The sequence below is a fragment of the Amblyomma mixtum genome, chromosome 3 (genome assembly GCF_055824585.1).
Source record: "Amblyomma mixtum isolate Tamu chromosome 3, ASM5582458v1, whole genome shotgun sequence".
NCBI lineage: Eukaryota > Metazoa > Arthropoda > Arachnida > Ixodida > Ixodidae > Amblyomma > Amblyomma mixtum.
Genome location: NC_143014.1, coordinates 404,801,988 through 404,826,952, shown reverse-complemented (window position 1 = coordinate 404,826,952; position 24,965 = coordinate 404,801,988). Strand labels below are relative to the sequence as shown.

Below are 24,965 nucleotides of genomic sequence, written 5' to 3'. Positions count from 1 at the left end.
TCGAGAAGTTTACATATAATTCAAAAATCATGTCCTGACGGGGCGCGCACAGACACACAACACCACACGTCGCTGTTCTAAATTTTTTGCAGAAGTCGTGTGCAATGCCTACGTCATGTCCAGGGGAGGCTGGAAGAGGCACAATGCCCACTGTTGTGTCTACGAGTGATCTTAGATGTGAAAAGGAAGAAATGGGAAGTTGCGCCGCAATTATTTAAGGTCACTGCCAGTACTAACAATATACATATCACCCCCCTCACTATAATGGCGAATTGGCACTGTAGGTAAAGGAAAAATGTGCAAACAAACAAATAAATACACAGCCCGAAGTGGTGGGTGGTGTGGATGCCACGGTAAGCCACTTGAACAGCGCTCTCCGAATGACATCAGTGCGGTGACCTCTGAACAGACAGTAAAAGATTTTATCCCCTCAGACGGACTTTCCCGGAAGAGTAACCAACTTTTTTAACCATTTCGTGGAATTAATGTTGAAGGATACGCTGAGCTTTGTTCATATTCGCTCACTTAGTGAGTGTGCCCTTGAGAATCTTCTGCCGGTGCTCTAAATTGCCTTCTGTAACTAATTGCCTTCATATTTCACAGCCTTATCCTCTGCTGCCCATAAGGCAATGAAGGATGTTATAGTCTCTGAATTAAGGTTATGTTTTGTGTGTTAACTACTGCAGTTAGAGCTTCTTTGTACTTATGTGCAGAGATTACCCCGGGATGACCCGCATATACCATTCCCATGCCTTTTCTTTGTGTCTTTTCATTGTTGTTCGTCCCGTGGTTGCGCAACCGACACCTTCACAACACTGCTTGGACGACCCTATGAAACAGGAGCGACAACGGTTCTACCGGTCTCTCCTGGAGCGGCATCGCTGGCAGACACAGTAAGTAAAGGCTGAGACAAGTGTACGCTTCCGCATGCCCACGGTGCCGCACATAGTCCTTCCTCTACCGCTTCGTCTTGCTTCATAACCTCGATGTTCCCATAGATGTAGCAGTTGGTTGTCAACAAAGCTACGTGGTCCTCCGTGGTGGCGAGAGATTTTGTGAGCTTTTCTTTAAGGTCGAGAATAGAGGCCGCCCAATCTTCATAACCGGTTATTTTTTCCGATGTAGCTAGTTTGGTGTCCTTCCTGAATGTCTCCCAGTCTGTAATTCTGGCTAGCCTTCGTGGTTTGCTGTGCTTGTTGCTTTTGAAGATGGTCTGCAGCACGTAGTAATCGCTGCCTAGGGTTTCTCCCATTATGTGCCAGCCACTCATAGTCGCGGGCATTGCGGATGAGCCTAAGGTCGAGGGAAGTATCCCATGTTATGCTGATGCCGAGTCGCTTCGGGTGCTGCGGCCGGGTCGGTGAGTAGGGTCAGGGTCATGTCAGCGATAGCGGATGCTAGTTTTTTGCCTTTCGAGTCTTTCCTCGGGTGGCCCCATAGGTAGCCAGAAGCATTATAAGTGGCCAACTACACTAAGAAAAGGCCTAAAAGCTCCCCTAGCTGTAGTTCGCGACTTTAATGCTTCTAGCCCCCCATGGGGCTACCCGAGGAAAGACGCGAAAGGCAGAAAAGCATTAAGTCAGAAGCATTAAAGTCGCCAACTACAGCTGGGGGAGCTTTTTGGGCCGCTCTTAGTGCTTTAAGAAAGATCGCATTGAAGGCTATGTGGTGCTGTTTGGGGCAACTATATATATTGAGTATATAGGCGCCCTTGCCTTTTCTGTGCTGTGCTAGTAGCTTTATCAAGGTATATTCAATGTCGCTGTAAGGTCTGCAGGGATTGCCGTGCATGATTTGTTGACCAAGATGCATGTCGAGGGATTTGTGTGATGTGTTTAGTATCCTCTGATCTTAGCCTTCATATTCACGGCGTATTACTTATCTCAAAGCTAGCAGAAGGTTGACACTCTCTTGATTTTGAGAAAAGACAAGGCACATAACTGGCTCCCTGAGTCATTGGACACCCCAATCGCGTTCAGCCATAATTATATTTATTCTACAACAGCGCATAACCAAAGTTATGAGAAAAGGAAAGACACTCTGACTCTCTCTCTAGGCACCCGAGTAGAGTATTGGTTTGAGGGACGTATCCTTCAGCACCTCCCAGTATACAGCCTGTCTCTCTCCAGGCGGGTGCTTGAAGAGATCCGTGGTGCAAGGTATATAGTGGGGTGAAACACCAATGTAAAGGAAACTGGTGCAGCTCTGTCCTATGCACAGCCTAGAAACGATTCAATGGACCACAAAGATATGCTCCTAGGTATCAACGGATCTGGAGTAGGTGGTGTGTCATGTGATGATAACGCCGTTGTAGAAAGCACAGTTTGCTCGCTTTTACCAGTCTCACTGCCATCTACGCTGTGTTGCACTGAATAAAGAGCTATGCTATTTTAGAAATATGTTGCCATATAGTATAGGAGGCGATAATCGCACCGGCAACTGTTAGTAGCGGAATTTAATTACGCTATTGCTCCTGTAGCCTCAAAGGGGACTCGTTGCTACGCTTCATTCCTAATGTTTTTCGCTCTGGCGCAATGATTGGAAAGCTTCGCTACTTAGCAAGTGGACGTGGTTTCAGTCATTTTTCCGGTGGTCGCGCTTTGTTGGAGGCGAAATGTGAAGACTCATGTTCTTTGCCATAACAGTGCTAGTCAAACATCCTCAAGTGGTCGAAATTTATTTGACCCTCTCCTCTGCATCACCTCCTTATCTCCTCTTTTTTCACTCCCTCCATCCTCTCTTCCTAAAAGTGAGGCAGTTACTACGGCTTTCACTTCCTCAAAACCAGTTTCCTACTTGTGAAGGCGAAGTGCAAAAGGCGCCTGTGTACTGCGCAATGTCATTGGGTATTAAATATCCCAAAGGGGGGTTTAAATATTAATGCGGAAACATTATATGAATCAGCTGTAACGAAACCCTGCTCAGTAGGAAATGCACACATTTTCATTTTTCAAGCGTTGAGATGGACGAAATGATTGTCCTCATTGCAGCATGAACTCAGACTTTCATGACCGCCATTTTGTAGTGCATTGAGCACGCCGATAGGCGGCACGCTAACATGATGGTCTTATCACTACTGTCCAAGGCTTGCGCTACTGAAGCCATGAGCTTTACCGCAAACTGGCACCCTTCACATCATGTAGGTGAGGCATAATTATCATTAATGATAATCTACAGAGCCTCTCCAGTGTGCCATAACTTATTTCTGATCATCCATGCACTTAAAAACAGCACGCGTATTCCAGAGTTGGACGGCTTCCGATAAGTTTCAGCATACTGTAAGTTCTTCCTGTCACTTCCAGACAAAGAAATGCAGTTGATGCTTCCGCTACTTTGCTTTCAGTTCAGTTCTGTCACTGAATACCTTAGCAGCTAACCTACACTGAAGCCCAAGGTGGCCGTCACGATCTAAACCTGTAGATGCTGTATAAGTAGGCTTGGTCATAAATAACGTCTATGAAATAATTAATTATTCCCGTGAGGAAGTTCGAGCAAGAGGAATTACCGCCGAATTCATAAACGCTACTCGACTCGGCGCTTGCCCTCGACTCCGTGGAGTGGACGAAACGGACCCTCCTCCACTCAAGGAGCCATCGCGTTTCACGAAGCGCACTCGGCGTTTACTCCGCGGAGGAGCTCCTCGAAAAACCGTCCTCGACTCGAGATTTTACGCAGTAGGCAAATCGGCGTCTGGATGCAAGGGTATGGAGAAATTTCTGACACGCAAACGCCGCGCAGCTGCGAAATAATAACGTACGTTGTCGGTTTGCATGATTATAGGTAGTGATTGGGCATTTTAACTCGAAAAACGCATCCCTCTTCGCGTTTTGCGAAGTGTGTCCCTGCGAGCCAATTGAAGCCAGTCGGCGAGCCGACCGGAGCAGTTCGCGCTAGCGTTGGCAACTCATCCACGGGTCGCAGTTTGGCTGTTTGGTGCGATCGTCCGATTGAACATCCGTTTTCGTCCGTTTTCGCCCGTTTTCCTGTGCTCGTCTTCGTTCGCGCTGTTTATTCAGTACGTTCTTTTCAGCTTGCGGGCGTTTCATTAGGAATGAGCAGCACGCAGGAGAGTGCGAGCGAGACTACCGCGGACGGGCAAGGGCGGTCTTGACAAATTTCTTGGCAGCCTTGCCCGAAGGACAGTTTTCATTAATCATTATATGCCTTTTACCACAGTGCCTGTGATCACATTTCTGATAGATGCATTACTCAAGTAAGTTGGGTGCTTGAGCTACCGTGACCTGTTTTTAGCCTTTAGTGCCCGGCCAGTTTGTGTTTCCGTCAGCTATTAGTACTTTTTGTCATGAGCAGTTTTATGTTTTGAAATGTTTTCACGGGAATCTCATGGAGTATACCCTTGTGCATTCATTGCTGGCTGGCCCAGTGTTTTTTTTTTTATATTGCTTTTAGTCGTGCGCATTTGTGTGAGCTGCCATTTACCGCAGTGATTTCAGAGAATGCGCGATAGTCAGAAGAATGTTTTGTTACAGTCTTGACAAATTTCTTGGCAGCCTTGTCCGAAGGACAGTTTTCATTAATCATTGTATGCCTTTTAGCACAGTGCCTGTGATCACATTTGTGATAGGTGCATTACTCAAATAAGTAGTGCGCTTGAGCTACCGTGACCTGTTTTTAGCCTTAAGTGCTTGTGTTTCCGTCAGCTATTAGTACTTTTTGTCATGAGCAGTTTTGTGTTTCTAAATGTGTTCACAGGAATCTCGTGGAGTATACACTTGTGCATTCATTGCTGGCCCAGGTTTAATTATGCTTTTTTTATTCTGCTTTATAGCGAAATCAGTTGTCTGGAGGTTCAGATCCTAGTAAAGAGAAATTACATCAATGCCCACGTCTGTTAGTCAAACCTGTGGCGGCATGAACAGATCAGCTTTAAGGGCCACTGCACAAAACCACAGAGGTATTTTTTAGCATAGTATTTATTACAGTGCAGCAATGCTCTATGTACATGAACTAAGTACAAACAATGGAGGAAACAATCGCAATGCAACAGACTGCATAATAAGACACACCTAAACAACCAAGCACGATAAAAGACCTAACACAGGGCGCACCTACCACATCATAATGGAAGGCACGCTATGATGCACTATAAAAAGGCCAATGACGAGCACAGCACTAGGAATGGTTGCCGCTCTGGTTCCAACTCAGTCTGATGAGCACACAATTCATTTAGATGAACAATCACCGCCAAAGTTGTCTTTTGTAGAAACAGATTCGCATTTTTGGTCTGTCGTGCATCTTTTCCAGAGGCTGCGTGCAATCCAGTAAGGGTTCATCAACAAATGGCAGTGCAATCAGATATCATACAGAATGCAGTGTTAAATTAAATTTTATTTTTCAATGCCTGTTGTAAGACATCCCAAAAAGAATACTGCATCTTTGCGCCCTATGAAACAATGCTGAATTGTTTCAGGAGCATCACAAAAGTGGCAGTTTACTGAGGATACAAAAAGGCCTTTTTTTCTGATTATGCTTTAATTGGCAATGTCCCGCTATGTAGCTGATAGAAAAATGCCTTGGTACACGACGAGAATGGCATTTTACATACTGTTGTCTGTTGTGTCAACATAAACCAAAATACACACAGCAGTACAAGGCCAGAGGAGAGAGCACAAAATTTAAACCCTTGTTCAACCGTTTCCTCACCACTGAAAACAGGTACTCAAGGGAAGAACGAACAGTTAGGAAACTGACAGCCAGACACAGCTCAGGCGTGAAGCCCCATAAACACAGGTGATCACAAACAGAAAAGACAATGAGGTCCAGTAAAACATGAACTAAATTAAATTGACTTGCAAGAATGCATGCAGTATTGGGTGTTTTTAGTCTCACGAAAAACATGAAACCAGAAACTTTGTGCTGTACATATAGATGGACTAAGGCCACCAGTACTTACAGGCCAGACAATGTTATCACGCTTCATAGATTCTAACGATGAATCCCACAGAAAGTGGTGCGATTTCCGTCAGCTCCGTCCTGTGGCACTCCCCACTCATTGTCGCTTTCTATGTACCCAAATCCACGCTTCCACACTGAATGCAATGCAGTAAATGTTCTCTTCTGATTTTTTAGTTGTGTATCTGTGTGAGATACCACTTCCAGGAATGATTTCAGGGAATGCATTGTAGTAGTGATAATGTTTTGTTGCCCTCTTGTAACCCTTGTTTGGATGAGTTCCTTGGCAGCCTTGCCTGAAGTGCCTTGTCTGAATAATTCATTAGTGAATTATTTACAAGATTATTTACATTATACATTATTGCCTAAATGTATAGGACGTATGATCTATTGTGATCTGCTTTTGCCGCAAGTGCCAGGCCAGTTTGTGTTTGTCTCTGTTCCTTTAATAAATTATTTTCCATTTCACAGATAAGCTCTCATGTAATTATTGCATTCCAGAAATGCTGTCTTTTTTTCTTGTTTGAACTGCACTGTGACACTTATATCAGAGGTCTTGTTTTGGGACATGAAGCGAAGCACTGACACTTTTTGTGGATGCATTCTCTTAAACTTTTTAGCTGGTGCTTATGAAGCAACTGTGCAGCCATTTCAATATGGAAGTGTGTATCTACAAGGTTTTCTCTGCCTAACAAAGAGGGTTCAGCTTCAGTTAAGGACAACGCAGCGAGCTATGGAAAGAAAAATGATAGGTGGAACGTTAAGAGCTCGGAAGAAAGCGGAGTTGGTGAGGGAGCAAACGCGGGTTAATGACATCCCAGTTGAAATCAAGAGGAAGAAGTGGGCTTGGGCAGGGCATGTAATGCGAAGGCAAGATAACCGCTGGCCCTTAATGGTTACGGAGTGGATTCGAAGCGAAGGCGGGCGTAGCAGGGGGCGGCCGAAAGTTAGGTGGGTGGATGAGATTAAAAAAGTCTGCGGGGATACAGTGGCCGCAACTGACAAAGGACAGGGTTAATTAGAGAGACATGGAAGAGGTCTTTGCCCTGCAGTGGGCGTAGTCAGGCTGATGATGATGATGAATAGGAAAAAACAATAGTATTAAATAACTACACTGGAGAGATCCATCTGTAATGTGCGGAAGATGTTGAGAAGTCGGCTGAAGCCGGACCTGCTACTTCCCATTAAGGGAGAGTAGTGCCTTTTTGTGAGATGCTTTAAACTAATTAAAGCATCTCACAATAAGGCGCCTGCGTGCCTGGTTACCGCGAATAGAGTCCATTGGTTGCGGTTGGGGCATCTCTTGTTGCCTTTGGCGCTGTGCCCCATTTGACGTTGACGGCAAAGGAGGCGGACATGGGTCCTTGTACATGCCTGCCAGATTGTGTAAAACAGAGCAGGCTGTGATGATGGTGATGGAATTCGCAGGCAGATGTTGCAGGCGCATGTCTAGGCATGGGAAACGCCTCTTCCATGTTCCAAATGCACGTTCCACAGTGTTCCGTGTCCTGATATGAGCTGCCTGATACCTGCATGACAAACACAACCACTTTTAAGCATTATCACATCTCTTAAAAGCCCATTAATTTGACAATTGGGTCCAATATTTTTTCTGTGTGGGACATCTCGTGTTATTATTTCAATAACAATGTATACGCACCTGGCCTCTGGGCTCCCAGGGGCTCCTGGATTGGTTAGCGGTGTCGTCAGGTAGGAGACACATGCGTAGCCGGCGTCTCCAAGCAGTATGCCAGGTAGCCGCTGGTGCTCATACAGGACCCGTACACGACTGTTGTCGAAGATGCGGCTGTCATGTACGGATCCTGGCCAGCTTGCAACCAGGTCATGAAATTGGAGTTTTGGCCCCGTCACCGCCTGCAAGGTATAAATAAGATATGCATAGTAGGCATGCTGCCAAAATGTCTTGCACACACTGTACATTTGAGGTGAATATAAATGGATACTACAGTGGGCAGCTGCATTGGAATCTGCAGATTATATTTAAATCTTTACATTCAGTGAGCTTAATGACTATATAACAGCCTGTGTGCATTCTGCAGTCCAACAAAATAAAATGATTAAACAAAATAGTTATGTAGTATTCAGGCTGACCTAGTGCATTTTTAGCCAGCTCATCATCTTTAGCATTTTAATGATTGTGAAAAACACATTACTGCATTTGATACATCAAAATTTCATGCATAATCGCCGATATCTTATTGGATTTTCCTATACTGCATATTTATTAACTGCTGTGAAGTACCATTCAATAACTAGAATGCTTTCCAAAAAATTTTTGTCTGCAGTGAGTGAAAAAGAGAATGCCTGAGTGAGAAAATGCTGATCACTTTACGTAATGAAGTTAAAGTGCTGCATGCATGTTTGTCATATCTTGTTAAAGAGCATGATGCATTCCACACATGTGCTCAGTACCCTTGCTAATTACAGTCAAATCAGCATCATTTTATTTTTTTTGAGGGGATCGCGTTTTGAAGAGGAGGAGGTTAACCGAAAGAATAATCGGTTTGCTACCCTACTCGCGTTTTGAAGGAGGAATAGAAACAGCTTACCTGCACATTAATGGAGAAGTACCCCTTGCGGTTCCTGTACACTTCTCCATTTTGCCCACTCGGCCGTTTGATACGGACGTGAGTGCAGTCGATGCACCCGGTCACTCCCGGAAAGTTAGCGATCTCGTAAAACTCGCGCATGGTGTTGCTGAGGTCTTCCGAAAATTTCACCACTCGGCCGAAGAGCGCGCTTGCTATCAGTCGCGAAATGCGTTCTACGACTCGGCACACCGTTGGCTGGGAGACGTTCACGAGGTCCCCCGCGACCGTCTGGAATGTGCCCGAGCCGTAGAAGCGCAGTGCAACCAAAAGCTGCAGCATCGGCGATAGTGGCAAACCGCGATTTGTAGTGCTCTCTTGAAGCGGCAGGCTCTCCAATATGAGCACGACGGACTGCTTCGTGAAGCGGTACCGGAATAGAAATTCGCGGTCCGTGAAGTGCTCGAGTGGATTCAGCCGGTCTCGCAAACGCTGTCTTGGCACGTCACCATCTTGCCTTCTCATTGTGTCATGAAGAAGTTCGTCAATCCTTAAAACAAATTCGATGAATTCGGCGAAGGACCGATCGGCAGCCATGTTGGACGACTCGAGGAGCACTCGAGGAGCGCTCGAGGGTGGGCAGCCGCTACCTTGACATTTTCGAGGGAAAACTTGGCTCCGCTCCTCAACTCGAGAGCGCCTCGAGTCGAGGTTGGTTTATGAAATGCAAATCTGGCTTCGAGGAGCAGTCGGAGTGGAGTTTCGAGTCGAGGAGCGTTTCTGAATTCGGCGGTTAGATTCTTAAGTGGAGTTAATTGGGCACGAACTACATTATCCCGCGGGCGACTCCTCCCCCACCTTCGGTAGTGATGGGGTCACTCGTGTACCTCTCCACGGGGCGAGGCATCCTCAGGGTCGTTCGCGAGCCTGATGGGCCACGAAGAGGCAAGAAGTGCAAACACTGCACATCTGCGGGAGGGCGTACTTGAAGCGTGCTTCTGTGTCGACGTTTGCGGCCACGTCATTCTTCTTTGGTGTCGTCGTTTGCTTCCTCTTTCGCTGTGCATGCACTCTGGCATTTGCTTCGGCACTTTGGATATCGGCGGTTCAGAGCGAAGCCGAAGCAACAGCGTCGTTTGCAGTGGGAGTACCAGAAATGAGGCCTGCAGGAAAAAGAAAGAAGGTTTATGAGGGTGAGCCGAAGGCAAGGTGCACAGTGATGGCACCACTGCATTCAACGTCAGTTGCCGAGAGCTGTTAAGGACGCTCATGGAAAAGGAGTAACGAGAGCGCCGTGATTGTCAACCGCGTTGTATATAACCGAGGTCGTGTGAATGTTAGGCTGCTATTCCAAATTAGAATTTTGCGACACGCCTGTATAGATTCCGATAAAATTTGCGGCCAGTTCGATACTGATGCCTTGTCCCAGCTTAGATGCTAGACGCTGACGCGCAGATTTGCAATTAAGTATTGCTATGCCTGCTGAAGCTGAAAACCACTGTTGGGCGGACATCTTCGAGTGGTTGTGGCATGCTCTGCTAATGGGACTCGTGAGCAAGAGCTATCCTATGTGCTGGAAAGAGAATTTCCCGTGTACAAGGTTCAATCATTCAATCAATCAATCAATCAATCAATCAGTGAGTTACTCAATCCATAAATAGCATTCTTTATATTGATTTTATGAGTTCACAATTTTTACGCAGCACATGCATACACATGTAGCACATGCACAGCCGGTCCAGTGTGGCATCCATGTGAGGAAGAGGGTAGACGTCCTTTGTTATGTTGCTCAGGTGTCGGTAATCACCGCAGAATCACAGTGCGCCGCCTTTCTTCCTCACTAGAACAACCGGTGCCACCTGGGGCTCTTTCATGGCTGAATGACATCGTCGCAAAGCATTTCGGGGCAACACACGGTAGGGGCTGTTTTGGAGAGGTCTGGCGTGCTGGTCGGTTACAATACAATGCTTGGCAAACTGCATTTGTCGAGCCTTCGGCAATGACGAGAAGCACTCACTGTAGCTTCAAAGCAGACAGCGGACCTGGTCTTGTTTGTTCTGGGGCAGCGCTTGGTTTATGTCTAAGACGTGCTTGCGATCTTCCTTAGGTGAATCGTCTGGACGGGAAAGGGTGAAGGCATCAAGAATGTTGGATAGTTCGTTGATGAAAGGAATCCTTGTTCCTTTGTTAACGTGCCGGTATTCTTCGCTGAAGTTCGTCTGCAGCACTTCAGTTTGGCCATTGCGGAAGTGTACTATGCTTCTTGCGAAGCCGATTCCGCGCTCTAGAACCAATTTCGTGTTCCCCTGGTTGAGAGCTTTCATGTTCTTGGCATCTGTGGCACCTACGGTGACCATGACGCTTGACCGGCTTGGGATGCTCCATTGTTCATCCAGACACTCAGGCCAACATGCTTCTTCGTGCTTGTCATCGAAGGGAAAGCTTCGTTTCTTGAATGTGTGATGAGCTTGGAACGCTGGTTGATTATCACCTGATGCTCATTAAGGAAATCTGTGCCCAGTATCACATCGCGAGACCATGCTGTAGTACTACGAAGGTCACAGGAAAAGTGTGTCCCTTGATGGCCACTCGCGCATTGCATCATCCTGTTCACGTAATACGATGGCCTCCTGTGGTGCGTCGGGTCACGGCTTTGTCGGGTATGTGGATGGTGGGTAGCTCGCGTCGTCGGGGCTTTTCTGGTTGATGTCATTCTGAAGCCCGATCGCGCCTTCATAATTCTCATGTTTGTGTGCGGCGTCGGCGTGGCAGATCCAACATCTTCATGCAGCGTGTTCAGTGGAGGATCTTCGTTGTTTCGCTGGTGAGCAACCTCACCTCCAAAAGTTGCATTCTTTGGTTTCCTCTGCGGAACTGCGGCACCTTCCGCGAACAGCCGCTGTGTAGCTGCGGCCCAGCAATGCAAAACGTGGTGTGGACAGTGATGGTGAGTGGAACAGGCAGCTCAATGACCCGTAATCCTCTCTGTGCAGGTCTGGGGCCATTGGCTGCGTTTTGGTCACGGGGCATCAATTAAGTTGCTGTGCAGGCCGATTCTTCTGTAGGTGCAGTGACGAAGAATATGCGGCCTCAGCGCATTGGAATCGTAGCAGACGGTTGTCGGAAGAGCTCTAGGCGTGGCATTTCATGGCGTTTGAGCGTTGCCTGTAGGCTGGTCAGGCAGAAACAGGGAGACAGCATTTTGGAACAAGTGGTTCATGGTGGAGAGGACGTATGGGGTGTCATTGGGGGCTCAAGAGTCCGTACTGCAGCGGCGAAGGTCATGGCCTGGGGTTCTGTGGCCATCGGAGTCGGGGTACCAAGTGCCTGCTGCGCTTCTTCTCATTCCACATCCATGAGAGTCACTGCTTGTTGCTGATTCATGAACATCGCAGCCATATATAAAAAAGTCACCCTATCTACCGCTGACCTACGGCGAAGATTAAATATGTTTGTGATATAGGGAAGTGATGACAGCCCGACTCAATGTATATACCGGGTGTTTCAGGGAAGCCCGCCACTAATTTTTGAAAGTGTGCTTTCTGATGTATAAAGACAACTTATGTGGTATAGTGATAGCAGTTTGGGGTACATCAGAAGAGAGAGAACTAGTTATTTGTAGCTGGCCAGTCATAATATCCATATTATAGTATCTAAAATTTTGATGACTCAATTTCTATCTGCATTGTGGCTCAGAAGATTTCGAGAATTTTACATATGATTCAAAAATCACGTGCTCATAGGTCCCGCAGGCATGCCCTCTACTGAACTCAAGTCGCAGGTCTTAAAATCTGAGACACTTGAGCAGGAAGCTCATCCATCAGAAATGATATCGTTAACGATATAGTTGTGATGCAAGTGTTTTCAGGGTGTGAAGAAGTTAAGAAGCCCTGTTTCTTCGAAATTAAAATGAGTTGTAAGTCAGCACGTGTCTGTTGCCCCTGGTGTTTTTTGCTGTTCCATCACAAATGAGTAACCAACATGCCCAAGCTGCTCTCCTGACAAAAGAGAGGACGGTACAAGCGCTTGGTGTCGTAATGGTTCAAACCTGGCCGCCGTGGTGGCTCAGTGGTTATGGTGTTCGGCTGCTGACCCGAAAGATGCGGGTTCGATCCCGGCCATGGCGGTTGAATTTATTTGGAGGAGAAATTCTAGAGGCCCATGTACTGTCCGATGTCAGTGCACGTTAAGAACCCGAGGTGGTCGAAATTTCCGGAGCCCTCCACTACGGCGTCTCTCATAGCCTTAGTCGCTTCGGGACGTTAAACCCCATAAACCAAACCAAACCAAACCGGTTCAAACCTGCTCTGCTTCTCAAGATAATGTGCGATTCGACCAATTTGCAATCTTGCCCCCTTGGAGTGATGTACAAAAGCAGATGTCACTATGTGTGCTTTGCCAGAAGGGAATTTTCGAATCGCGCGTGAAGTTTTTGGAATTTTTTGAATCACAGTGCCCACGGTGATCGCGCTTTCGAAATTCTAAAAACTGATTTGCCTATTGCTGATGGCCAGCTACAAAATCTCCATTTGCAATCAAGTGCCTTTCTCTAATCGTTAAAAAATTAACTATTCAAATTAAGTTGACCAGCTTACTAGTTACCAGCATTCATCTGTTTTCTGGCATCCGCCAAAATTGTTAGTACTATATTGCAGAATCCATCTTACTACCTCAAAGATGCATTTTTTAGATATAAGTGGCATGCTGCTCTGAAAAAGTAAGCTATCACAGGGTGTGGAGCTACTCTTGGCGACGAACACAGTATTTTGGCTACAGAGTATATCCATCATTCTGGCAGTAGTGTTATGCTTAAGCCGTGAACCACACTTTGGAAAGGCTCGGAATGCCACTGGCACAATCTGGAAGGCTTCCTTTTTATCAGATCCGAATTAGTATGTTGCCATCTACATTGCCTGTGCGAATGGTCTTTACAGGAAAGACCGAGGGTATTTGCTAATCAAGTGTCACGTATTCATTACATTTCGTGTACAGCTGACCATTAAGATGGTGATTACACGTCCGACATACGCACAATATCTTCGCATATAAGTTTGTCGAGGGGTTCGGCAGCTGGCTTTTTGCCCTGAGATGAAATATATAGTGACAGGGGTTTACCTCGCTGAAATATAATAGCTGGGCAAGCTGGCGTTTTCACGTATAGTCACAGTCGTGCAGTAGTAGTGTCGCCTCGTGCTTCCGGCTAATATCGCAGAGTATGCACCCGCTCTTTTGGTTATCTGCGCAATTTTACACAGCCCGCAAAGTGCTGCGGTACAAAGCGTCCGCCCACGAAGGACTAAGTCTGAAAGCCGTTCATACCGCACGACGTTCATTCACTGGCTGCCACCTTGGCAATAACTGCTGATGTCAGTGGTGCGAGGCAGTCACGTACCGTTCTTGACTTCAGAAACCGGACACCTTAGTGGGAGTAGTAACTTTGGTACGAACAGATTGTGAGGGAGAGGTCAGAAGGCTCGGGAGGCTGTTTGTGCGATCTATCTGCATAGGCTGTGTTGTTTGCAGAAAAGCTAGACTTAAAAATGTCTAGATCAAGTGGGCTCTGTTACGGCTATAAAAGGCTTCTTAAGGGGGATCTAATACAGTTGCGGTATGCCTGAGATGTTAAGTCACACCGCTCCACGAATATTGTCTAGCAAGAACTTAAAATGTTCAATAGAATAGAATAGCAACGGTGATAAGCCAGCTAAGAGCAGCACCAATAAAGATAGAAATCAACTTTCGCCGCCTCTGCAAAACAGTGCCCACAAAGAGAAAACACGTTTCGCACGACTCCGTTGCGATCCCGCGGCGGAATCGAAACCGCATAGGCGCGTTGCCACAGAGGGCCAGAATACCTCGCGAGCAACGGTGGTAAGGAAGCTAAGAGCAGCGCCAATAAAGATAGAGATCAACTTCGGCAGCCACTGCAAGATAGTGCTGCCAAAAAGAAAACTCAAATTTCGCGCGACTCCGTTGCGATCACGCGAAGAAACCAAAAGCCGCAAAGCAGTTAATTATTGTTAAACGTCTTTTAACAGCAGCTTGCCTCATTTAGGTAATGCACTTTTCCTGGTCCATGTTTATGGAGTTTGCTGGCTGCTGCGCATCTTGTTTGTTAGTTCCAAATTTTCTGATGTTTTTTAATAGCGGTCGCTGTTCGAGGCGTGCTCCCCTGGTTTTGCGATGTCTGCACTGGCGCATATATTATTAAGTGGCCACCATCACACATGGAAAGGTGGAGAGGGGGGCAGGAGGGGACCAGGAATCGGAGGAGAGTTGAGGGGAAGCTTTACTTTTGCTTTAACCCTTTGAGGGTCAAATTATTTTGAAGAAAACTTTCCCAGGTAGTCAAATTACTTTATATTGCGGATCTTGAATCTACAAAATGTATATAATCGAGAATAAATAGTAAAAAAAATTAGGAACAGTACTTTGGTGACAGCATCACTCACAACTGGAAAATGTTCAATAGAATAGAATAGCAACGGTGATAAGCAAGCTAAGAGCAGCACCAATAAAGATAGAAATCAACTTTCGCCGCCTCTGCAAAACAGTGCCCACAAAGAGAAAACACGTTTCGCACGACTCCGTTGCGATCCCGCGGCGGAATCGAAACCGCATAGGCGTGTTGCCACAGAGGGCGAGAATACCTCGCGAGCAACGGTGGTAAGCAAGCTAAGAGCAGCGCCAATAAAGATAGAGATCAACTTCGGCAGCCACTACAAGATAGTGCTGCCAAAAAGAAAACTCAAATTTCGCGCGACTCCGTTGCGATTACGCGGCGAAACCAAAACTACAAAAGGGGTGTTGCCGCAGTCTGTGCCGCTGCGCTAAAGCTAGACATAAGTTCTGCTTATCTCCGTAAGAAGGCAGCACAAAATTCAAACACTTGTTGTAAGTCCAAAGGGGTGGCAGCACCCCCCAGTGAGCACGCATTGTTCTTTTGGCGCAAAATTTCAAACGGAAGATCGAAACCGTACCCGTACGGCAAAGACCTTGCGGGACAGAAAACCGCCGCCGTACATATACGGCAAAAACCTTAAAAGGGTTAATGGAATTTGACACCCCAAAGTGACTCAGGCTATGAGGGACGCAGTAATGGAGGGCTTCAGATAGTTTCGACCACCTGAGGCTCTTTGAAGTGCACTGACGTCGCACAGTACATGGGCCTCTAGCATTTCGCCTGCATCGAAATGTAACCACCATGGCTGGAATCGAACCTGCATCTTTCAGGTCGGCAGATGACAACCGTAACCACTGACCCACCGCGGTGGTTTGAGGGGAAAAGCGGAGTGTGCGCAGGAGAGAAGGAGCAACACAGTGAGATGTCATAGTACACCATAAGATGCATATGAGTTGAGGCATTACGGTGCATCATTGAGAGCAGCGGAGCATAGAATCGGGACGCGCAGGCCAGCTGTGGCTCAAGCAGTGCTATGGGCTAGGTGGTACGGTGCCTTGCAGAAATCTGCTAACAATGCAGCTGATACAAACCAGCTGCTTCCTGATTCCGGGAGGAAGAGCCTTCCTTGCCAGTCTCAAAGTTGCGGGCAGGGCAATAACACAGTGACGATAAGACGCTTGAGTGTCAGCAGGACCTCGAAAGCTACACCTGTGAAGTGGTGAACGGCATGAGGTGCGTGAAAACCTCCAGGCATGCATTTCGTACAAGAAGCTAGCCCTCATACTTGCCACGTAACGGAATGATTGCATGCAAACTGGGCAGTGGCCACAGGCGGGTGTCTTGTGGTCCTTATGCAGGCTGCCCACATGAATGGTGGCCGCACCCTCCGGCAGCTGTCACGTCTCAAGACGGACGGGTTTGTGAGCCTGCACTCCATCCAGAATTCACAGTCGTCCAGCACCCCCGAGGGCTCCATCGACATAAACGTGGAGTCCCTGTCAGGTTAGTTGTGCTCTGCCCCAGTGGGGTGGAAGGAATTTAAATTTCCGCTTGTAGTTAATTTTCGCAAACGAAGGCCAAAGGATCGAATGGGACTAATTGAGAAACCAGATGCAGTAGGTGGGCCAGGGGCTGAAAGCGTATTCAGCTTCTGAAAAGAAAAGAAAGAAAAAAAAGAAGGCAATAGAAAAATGCCTTCGAGTTCAATGCGCCATGTAATTCACTATAATAGAACAGTAAATTTGAAGTTTTAAAAAAGACTGATAATTCAGCATGAGTTTTTTTTTTCTGATCCCTCAGCTCACTTGAGGGGGGAGCTTATATAATATGTTATGCAACTTTTTGCCGACAGCTTTCAATAAATTTTGCAGCAGGAAACTTGCTAGGACGCACGCCATTGGTCTGTCTTGACATCAAACTATGCAATAAGGGCAAAATTATTATCCTGCCTATCATAGAAGTTGAGTTATAGGGTTTTGAATTTGCCACTTCACAAGCTGGAAGAAACTGATGATTTCAAAATCCTGTTACTCACCTTCTATAAGAGGCAGGATGATAATTTTACCCTTTTGCATAGCTTTATGTCAAGAGAAACCAGTGGCATGTAGTCTAACGAGTTCCTTACAGCAGAATTTCTTTCAAACCCTCGGCAAAAGTTACCTAACATATTGCGTAAGTGCACAAGGACTTGTTGTCTATTAAATTAAATTACATATTTGGAATCAACACGCAAAAATGCATGTTCTCTGAAGATTTCATAGTTGTGACTTCATTAATAAAAATTTATTTCTAAGACCCTCTTGTTAAGCAGCGAATGCAGTTTCACCACCAAGCAAATTATAATGCGCTACATAGAAGTTGAGTTATCTTTAGTGAAATTGTTATTTGCAGTGTCTTCACGCTTTTCCCTCTCCTCTTGTCACTTTTTGCACGCTGGAAGGTTGCCGCTCTTCTGCCGGCTTGCCAACTTTCGAGCCCAACGAAGGGCCAATCACAGTCTTCATTGAAAAGCTGGGGAAAATGTTAGTGCGTGAGCACTTAGGTAGTCAAGAAATTCCATGGTGTTGCATACTGTGAAGTGTAGAAATGGAGACCTGTGATCTATAAATTACTGATGCCTATCTGTAGGCTCTCCTAGTAGCCTGCAAAGATGTGGCTCTTTTAACTTTTCCTGGTTTGTGAGAGGCCTGGCTCTGGCCTGACCGTGCCAGGTGATGTGTAAAGTTGCGTGTTTAGTTTTGAGCTTGAAATGTGTTAAGTTGTCGTTCCTAGGTTTTAAGGAGAGCGTTTGGCAGAAGCAAAGTAGGCCTTGTTCTGAAACTGGAAATTTTGTCATCTTGGCCTGTTTAAAGAAAGATTTATGAAAGGCTCTGGCACTGACGCCTATTTCTCTTTAAAGGAGCACAGTTCCACATGGCAGTGTTCAAGCATTGCCCCTGCCAATGTATAAAGGTAAGGATTCTGTTGTTAGGCATTGTTTGCACTTGTGGAAAATTTGGAGCGCTAAGCATGTGAAATTTGGTTGTCGCACGTGATTTTGGGTTCTCTGCTGCATTCAGAAGTGTATTATTTGGCTCAGGTTTTTATGGCAACACACTGCAGGGATTAAGCGTGTTGTGCTCTCCTCTGAATGTCTTCTAGAACTCCTTTAAATTAGATTCACGGTGTTAATAGTATCAGATCATGCAAAAAATTTTTGTATATTTCTACGAACTTGTGTGAAATGCTTTTAGGTTGGCTTTTGGCAGTCACTTTGAAGTCATTTCCAAATACTTACGTGGATTACCTTAACTTTATTGCGCAATGTTCAAAAAACTGATTCTGCCTACTCGTATTCTTGTAACTTTTTTGCAGTTTGTTGTAATATTATGAAAGCTGTGATTTCCAAGCTGTAGAATGTTACTGCAAGTTCAGGATGGCGCTGGTACGTTTCTCGACGATTCTCAATAGCGACGCCGCGGCCATTTGCCCACCGGCTTGAGCCTGAGGCAACCGGCCTTCATTGCGATGGCTGACGCTGCGTAAAGTGTTCGTGCTTCCAATGCATCAAAGTGTCCATTGGGCCTGTGCCCAAATTGAACAAATTTAAGAACGACAGGGGCACAGGTAGAAGACTGGACTGTGCACGGTTGCCATATGCAGAGTCTTTGTCAGCATGGAAAGCACGGCTTCTTTTTAATTAAAAGAGGCGCTATCCCAGATTTTGGCGAAAGTCATTCCACTTTATTCTCTGTACATAGTCTGCACAAAATACTGCCACACACAGCAGCATCACTAATTCGCTTACAGGATTCTGCTCCTTCAAGAGAATTCGTACCGGGCTCTCTATGACTCGCTGTGGCATAAAACTACTTTCAGTCAACTATTCGTACTTCTCTCTGCATTCTATCTTCATTGTTTCTGTGTTAATCGAGCTTTAACTCAGCACAGTGTCAGGACCAGGAAGAGTAACCTGCCGGGACGTGGTAGAGCGGAAGACGTGCTGCTTACACAGGGAGCTCCTAGCGGGGATGACGTAGACTTCGGACATCAGTCAGAGAACGAAGATTAGAAATGCTTCTTACATCATCCTGATATATGTGTAGTGAAAGTGTGAAATGGTGGTTTTGGCGATGAGGGGGTGTAATTATGTTTATAAAATTCTTACATCTATTATTCGAGAACGTGAAGCTCGTTTGAATAATAGGTCTCACATACACTGAATTACCCAGTCTGCAAGCATAAGGAATTCACAGTCCTAAATTCACACCCTACTTTGGCTTCATTCTTAGATACTTTCGATGTGTGTGTGTTGCAGGGTAGATCTCCAGCCATGAGATATTTGTGCTGCTTCAAGAGGATTCTTCGTTGTGTGTGCTAATTTTTGCAGAGCTCGTGTAGAATACCTGCATCGCATCCAGACGAAGGTCAGGCACGTGGGTTCACCCAGGGTGCACAAGGCCTTTCAGAGTGAGTCGATAGAAGTTGTCTTGGATGCATGGAAAGAAACAAGGGAGTTAACGCACTGGGTGTCGAGCCAGCATTTCTGAGTGTAAGGTGTGTGTTCACGCGGTGCAGTTTCAGTCCAGCTTCGGATGCAAAGCAACATTCTTTTGCAGTTCGTATGTCAAATCGGTGCAGAGATTTTAGAACCAAGCAAACAAAAACTAACTACTATAAGAATTTTTCTATATTATTACCTCAATGCCTTTCTTTGTTCTGTTTTTTTTTTGTCGCGTCGGAAGGGGAAAAAATTTATATATTCTGTTCTCAATATGCTTGCTTGTCTCACTTTATTTCACAGAACACGGGAAAAAGTTCATGATAGACTATGTTTGGCTTCCCTCTCCATTTTTGCATACTGAAAAATTAGATGGGATTTTTTTTTCTTATTTTTTGGTTCCTGCAGTGTTTCGTGTAATTAGAGAGCTCGAAAACTCTTCGGTTAGTATAACAAGTGCGCGAGGTAACCTGCTGCTTTAAATAAAGATGTGCATTAGGCGCTGGAACAATACCATCGTGCAGCACTCGCAGGGCGGGGTCATTTTGTTTCTTCATGCAATGTTTATGTCGTTCCACATGGGCGGGTATCGGTGATGTAGTGCATCCCGAGTTTTCCTGTCGCATCTATTTCTGTGCAGTTGTAAAGAGTCTTAAAGAGCGAATAACTGAGATCTGAGTGGAATGCTAATTTGTCGTACAATTTGCAGCTAAAACGTCATCTGCCACCTAGGCCCATTCCAAATTTCAGTAAAACGGCGAGTTGAGCGAGTTGGTACATACTGCTGGGAAACAGCGCAGAAACAGGGACAAGAGAAAAGACGACGGGACAGGCAGCACCTGTCCCGTCGTCTTCTTTTATCTTGTCCCTGTTCCTGCGCTCTTTCCCAGCAGCCCATTCCTAATGTTCTATTAATTTCTCTCTGAACAGCCTGGGTTTTGAACTGGCGAGGAAGGGCACCCAAATTCACCGCAGTTCACACCCGCTCGCAATTCTGCGGTTAAAGATGATTCCGAAGCAAAACTGGGAATTCCGTTTACCTCTGCTGATTTTTTAACACCTGGCAGACAAAGCAAATAAGGTACATTGTATGTTTAATTGAATGTGGCCATGTTTTGCTTACTTAAGGTGGCGTGCGTGATTTCATGAGATCTAGGTAGTTATTTTAATGATGTTTCTTTCTTTTTTGTTGAAGAGACTTGGAAAAGATGCATGCTGTAGATTGGGCCACATATGTCGATATGTTAGCTAGCGATAAGGATGCATGTCACACTCTGTGCTCGAAAGACCCCAGAAGTGAAGGCAAAAGTCCACTGAGTGGTTTACCCAACTAGTCCGACTGTGCACAGGAAAGAAAGGACGTTTCTGAATGCACATCTCCTAATTATCATTTTAGATGCAGTTCACGTATTCGGTGATGACAGCATGGCCCCAGTTTCCGCCCTGTGATATTTCCGGCAGCTTGCTAAGGCATTTGGCATACAACCGTGGCGTTACATCATGACATGGTTGCGTGACAAGGACAGTCGCCGAAGGCACTTAGGGAGGTGCAGAGCAGATGAAAGAGGCTCCAGAAGCAAACTGGCAAGCAAAAAAGTGGAGATGTGACTAGCAGAGGTATTGGCTACCTTATAGAAGGTTGACTTTGTTTTTCTGGCAAAATATTGAAGTAAATAGGTTTGTCGTATTTCACATTAAACATTTCAAAATCTCATTTCTTGATGCATTGGACCCATTATTAGAAAAAGAAAGGGTATCAGGTTTTTATTCTTTCCCAGATTCATCTACAGAGAGCTCCAAAGCTACTCAACTAGAATGGTGCGTGTCTATATGGTAGGTCCTATTTATGCGCAGAAGTGGCTCCATGTAGGCACCTCAACTTATTTAACTGACCTTTGAAAGATGGAACCTCTTTATGGAGAACACCATGTTGAAAGCAGAATTCTATCGGCAAGGTTTTTCTTATTTTGAACCGTGGTACTGAAACAGTGATTGGCCACATGTGTTTCCGTTAACTGGTAAATTAACATTTTTTTCATGTCATATTAAAATCGCAAGCACGCCTAACCATAATGAGTGATTATTACATATTGCCTTATCGTTTGAAATGGAGACAATCAGTTAAGAGGATTACGTGAAGAGAAATATTTTCACCCTGAAAAATAAATCACTGCTCGAATGCAGTGGACCTGAAGAGGGCATTATTCACAATGGTAATTTTTCCAGTCAAACAGTTGGGTCCAAATATGTTTTAAATGTGGAAAGCCATGGTTTGCAATAGTATGTGATATGAGAATGAAAGAGAGGGAAGCAAATGATTTTAATACAGGAAGATAAACCTTCCTCATCATTAAATACCTTTGTAGCCCTCGTCGAACACCAACTGGGTACGGAATAAATGCTTGACGTACTTTTTCATATGTACCTGCCTTCCAGTCAGGCACAAATCGTGTTCATTGTGTGCGCTTTTCTATATGTTCTTCCGTTGCATTACCTTCCATTTTTGCCTATTATTTTTAAAATATTTATTCATTGGCTTCCAGTGTCTGTTCTGTTCCATGATTACTGTTTTCTGTTCCGTCCATTTGAAAGTTTATACCCTTTTACTTCCATTCTTGAGTTTTTGTTAAACATCTTGCCCCCACAACGCTGAGTGTTTACCTTTGTATTATGCTTGCTTGCCTTATTGTGCTTTGCTTTAGACTGTTCAACTTATGCCCTTCCTGTTATAATGCCATATGGGATTGACAGTATGTACCAATAAATAAATAAATAAAAATGCCTTCAGCTTTGAGACCATAGCCTGCTAGTGCCAGCTCAGGGCTTAAGTTATCACCGTGTGGCTTGGAGTCAAAATATCTGTCTAGTGTAACGCGAAAACTTTTAATGGTGTACTTAATTTTGGGTAGGTGTGTTCAGAGCTGAAAATACACGAGTAAAAGTTTTTTTTTGGCTGCATAAATGCCCTCTTACAGCATCCTTTAATGAATATTGAAGGTAAGCACCACTTATGTGCATAATATGGTAATCTTTTCACAGATGTTATAATGGATTGCAGCTAGATGTGCCCCTCCATTACATTTTTTAATGACAAAACTTTGGTGTGGGGTGAACTAATATTCGAAAATTTCAAGTGCGTAAACAATATGTGTGTTACATGGTTGAAAATCATTTGTATAAATTTATATTTGAGAATTTTCATCGTATCATATTCCTTATTCATATTTCCTTCTTCACATTTTTATCTAGAGTGCTATCATCACGTGGGTGCCATGTCATCTTCCTTTTGACGACACAGGAAGTTTGCCAGGTGAGGTCGCAAGCTCATTTCTGGAGAAGCACCAGAAATCTTCATTCAGTTTATTTCATCATGAAACTGCACAGGAAACACCAGCAAACGACTGTAGGGTGAATAGCGAAAGCATGCATTGGCACATGAGGTATCCAGTCATAAGTGCAACAGCTTCCGAAACAGGATTGAGGAATGGTGTAATCAGTTGGAATGATAGAAAACATACGTCACTGCAGGAATGATATAATTTGATTGCAAAGCTTTGGCTTCATGTAGGCATCTCAACTTATTTAACTTACCTTTGAAAGATGGAACCTCTTTATGGAGAACACCACGTTGAAAGCAGAGTTCTATCGGCAAGGTTTTTCTTATTTGAACCACGATACTGAAACAGTTATTGGCCATACGTGTTTCCGTTAACTGGTGAATTAACATTTTTTTGACTCATATTTAATGTTATGGGTAGGAACCACAAGTACGCTTAACCGTAATGAGTGATTATTACATATTGCCTTATCATTTGAAATGGAGACAATCAGTTAAGAGGATTACGTGAAGAGAAGTATTTTCACCCTGAAAAATAAATCACTGCTCGAATGCAATAGACTTGAAGAGGGCATCATTCACACCGCTAATTTTTCCAGTCAAACAGTTGTGTCCAAATAGGTTTTAAATGTGCAAAGCCGTGGTTTGCAATGGTATGCAATATGAAAATGAAAGAGAAAGAAGCAAATGATTTTTATACAGGAAGATGAAAATGCCTTCAGCTTTGAGACCATAGCCTGCTAGTGCCAGCTCAGGGCTTAAGTTATCAGCGCATGGCTTGGAGTCAAAATATTTGTCTAGTGTAAAGCGAAAACATTTAATGGTGTACTTAATTTTGGGTAGGTGTGTTCGGAGCTGAAAATACATGAGTAAAAGTTTTTTTTGGCTGCATAAATGCCCTTTTACCGCATCCTCGAATGAATATACAAGGTAAGCACTACTTTTGTGCATAATATGATAATCTTTTGACAGATATCGGAAAGGATTGTAGCTAGATGTGGCCCTCCATTTTCACTACATTTATTAAGAACAGAAATTTTGTGTTGGGAGAACTAATATTCTTGACTTTCAAGTGTGTTTACTATATGTGTGTTACATGGTTGGAAATCATTTGGATAAATTTGTATTGGAGAACTTCCTAGTATTGAGTCGTGTTCAAATACCACGCAGACTTTTATAAATCTGACCTTGCCAACGACCAATACCTTTGCAAATCATCTGAAGATCGAGTTTAAAGCATGAAGGTATGATACTGAACCAAACTTTTGGAGCCGCTCTTTTACATGTAAACAAGAGCTTCACTGCTAAAATTTATAAATGCGATAAGCATTTTAGCGAAAAAAGCGGATAACACGTTTTCTTTTGGCGATTTATTGCCGTATCGTTGCACCTGGCGGCCGCATGGCCGCCTGTGGAAGCTGCGACTATAGTAGGATACAACTTAAAAAAACAGCAGTTGCTAACACTGGGCCGCGGTCCGCGGCGTCCTGTATTACTCCGCTGGCCAATCGAAAAAGCAAACGAAACCAGTTTTTTAATGTTTGACTATATCAAACACTGCACGTAACAAAATTCTAGTGCTCATAACTTTTTTCTTGTGCTAAGCTTCTTGTTTATGTAACAGGAAACTCTTAAGCAGTGCACTATTTTTTCGTCGTGGAGGAATTTTGTGCGCGGAGGCTGATTGTGGGCGGAGCTTCACTGCAGACTTAAGTTGTATCCGACTATAGACGTCATTACACCCGCGCGCCCACCGTTCCCGCAGAAGCACGATTGCCATCGCTACTCACGGCTTTTCCATGTCTGTCGTCTGCTCACGGCCTACACAGATATTTCAAGATGTTAATCGATGCTCTCTACATACCATAACCATATGCACTCTTACGTCCGCTAAATGCAGCTATTTTTTCCGGACCTTACACCATTTCTAACATTCTCACTTTTAAAACAGAAGCCCGACGACATTCAGACTAGTGGCTTCATCTGGTGGTTAGGAGGGGAACTATTGTTGTCAATAAACCGATGCCCCTCTTAGCCTAAACGTGGCAGAATCGTCACTCTAAACAAAAATGAAGCAAATTTATTACTCGTATGTTTTCTTATGGGCGACAGGAGACGGAGCGAAAGACCGGTGGCCCATTTACGGCCAGTGAACGCGCTGAAGAAGGCAGTAACAAAGACGAAACCAGTCCGAAGCGAAGCTTCATGCATCGAACGGCGCCGCGATATTTGTCGCCACGGGAGGGTGCCATGACGTCACGCTCTTCACCTCGCTTCGGCCGG

The 24,965-nt window shown here is 44.9% G+C and overlaps 1 protein-coding gene across 10 annotated transcripts in view; it reads left to right on the top strand.

The window, feature by feature from the left end:
- LOC149357460 (uncharacterized) overlaps positions 1-24,965 on the top strand; it is a 95,242-nt gene that overhangs the window by 34,135 nt on the left and 36,142 nt on the right. For 4 of the 10 annotated variants that reach the window (XM_089584712.1, XM_089584709.1, XM_089584708.1 and 1 more), the window contains 3 exons: positions 841-893; positions 16,224-16,368; positions 17,765-17,817. In XM_089584712.1, coding sequence (XP_089440838.1) covers positions 841-893; positions 16,224-16,368; positions 17,765-17,817 — 251 coding nt within the window. Of the gene's footprint in view, positions 1-840; positions 894-16,188; positions 16,369-17,764; positions 17,818-19,162; positions 19,315-22,594; positions 22,656-24,965 lie in introns of those variants that run through there. The other 6 variants (XM_089584717.1, XM_089584716.1, XM_089584713.1 and 3 more) reach the window with 4 other exon arrangements.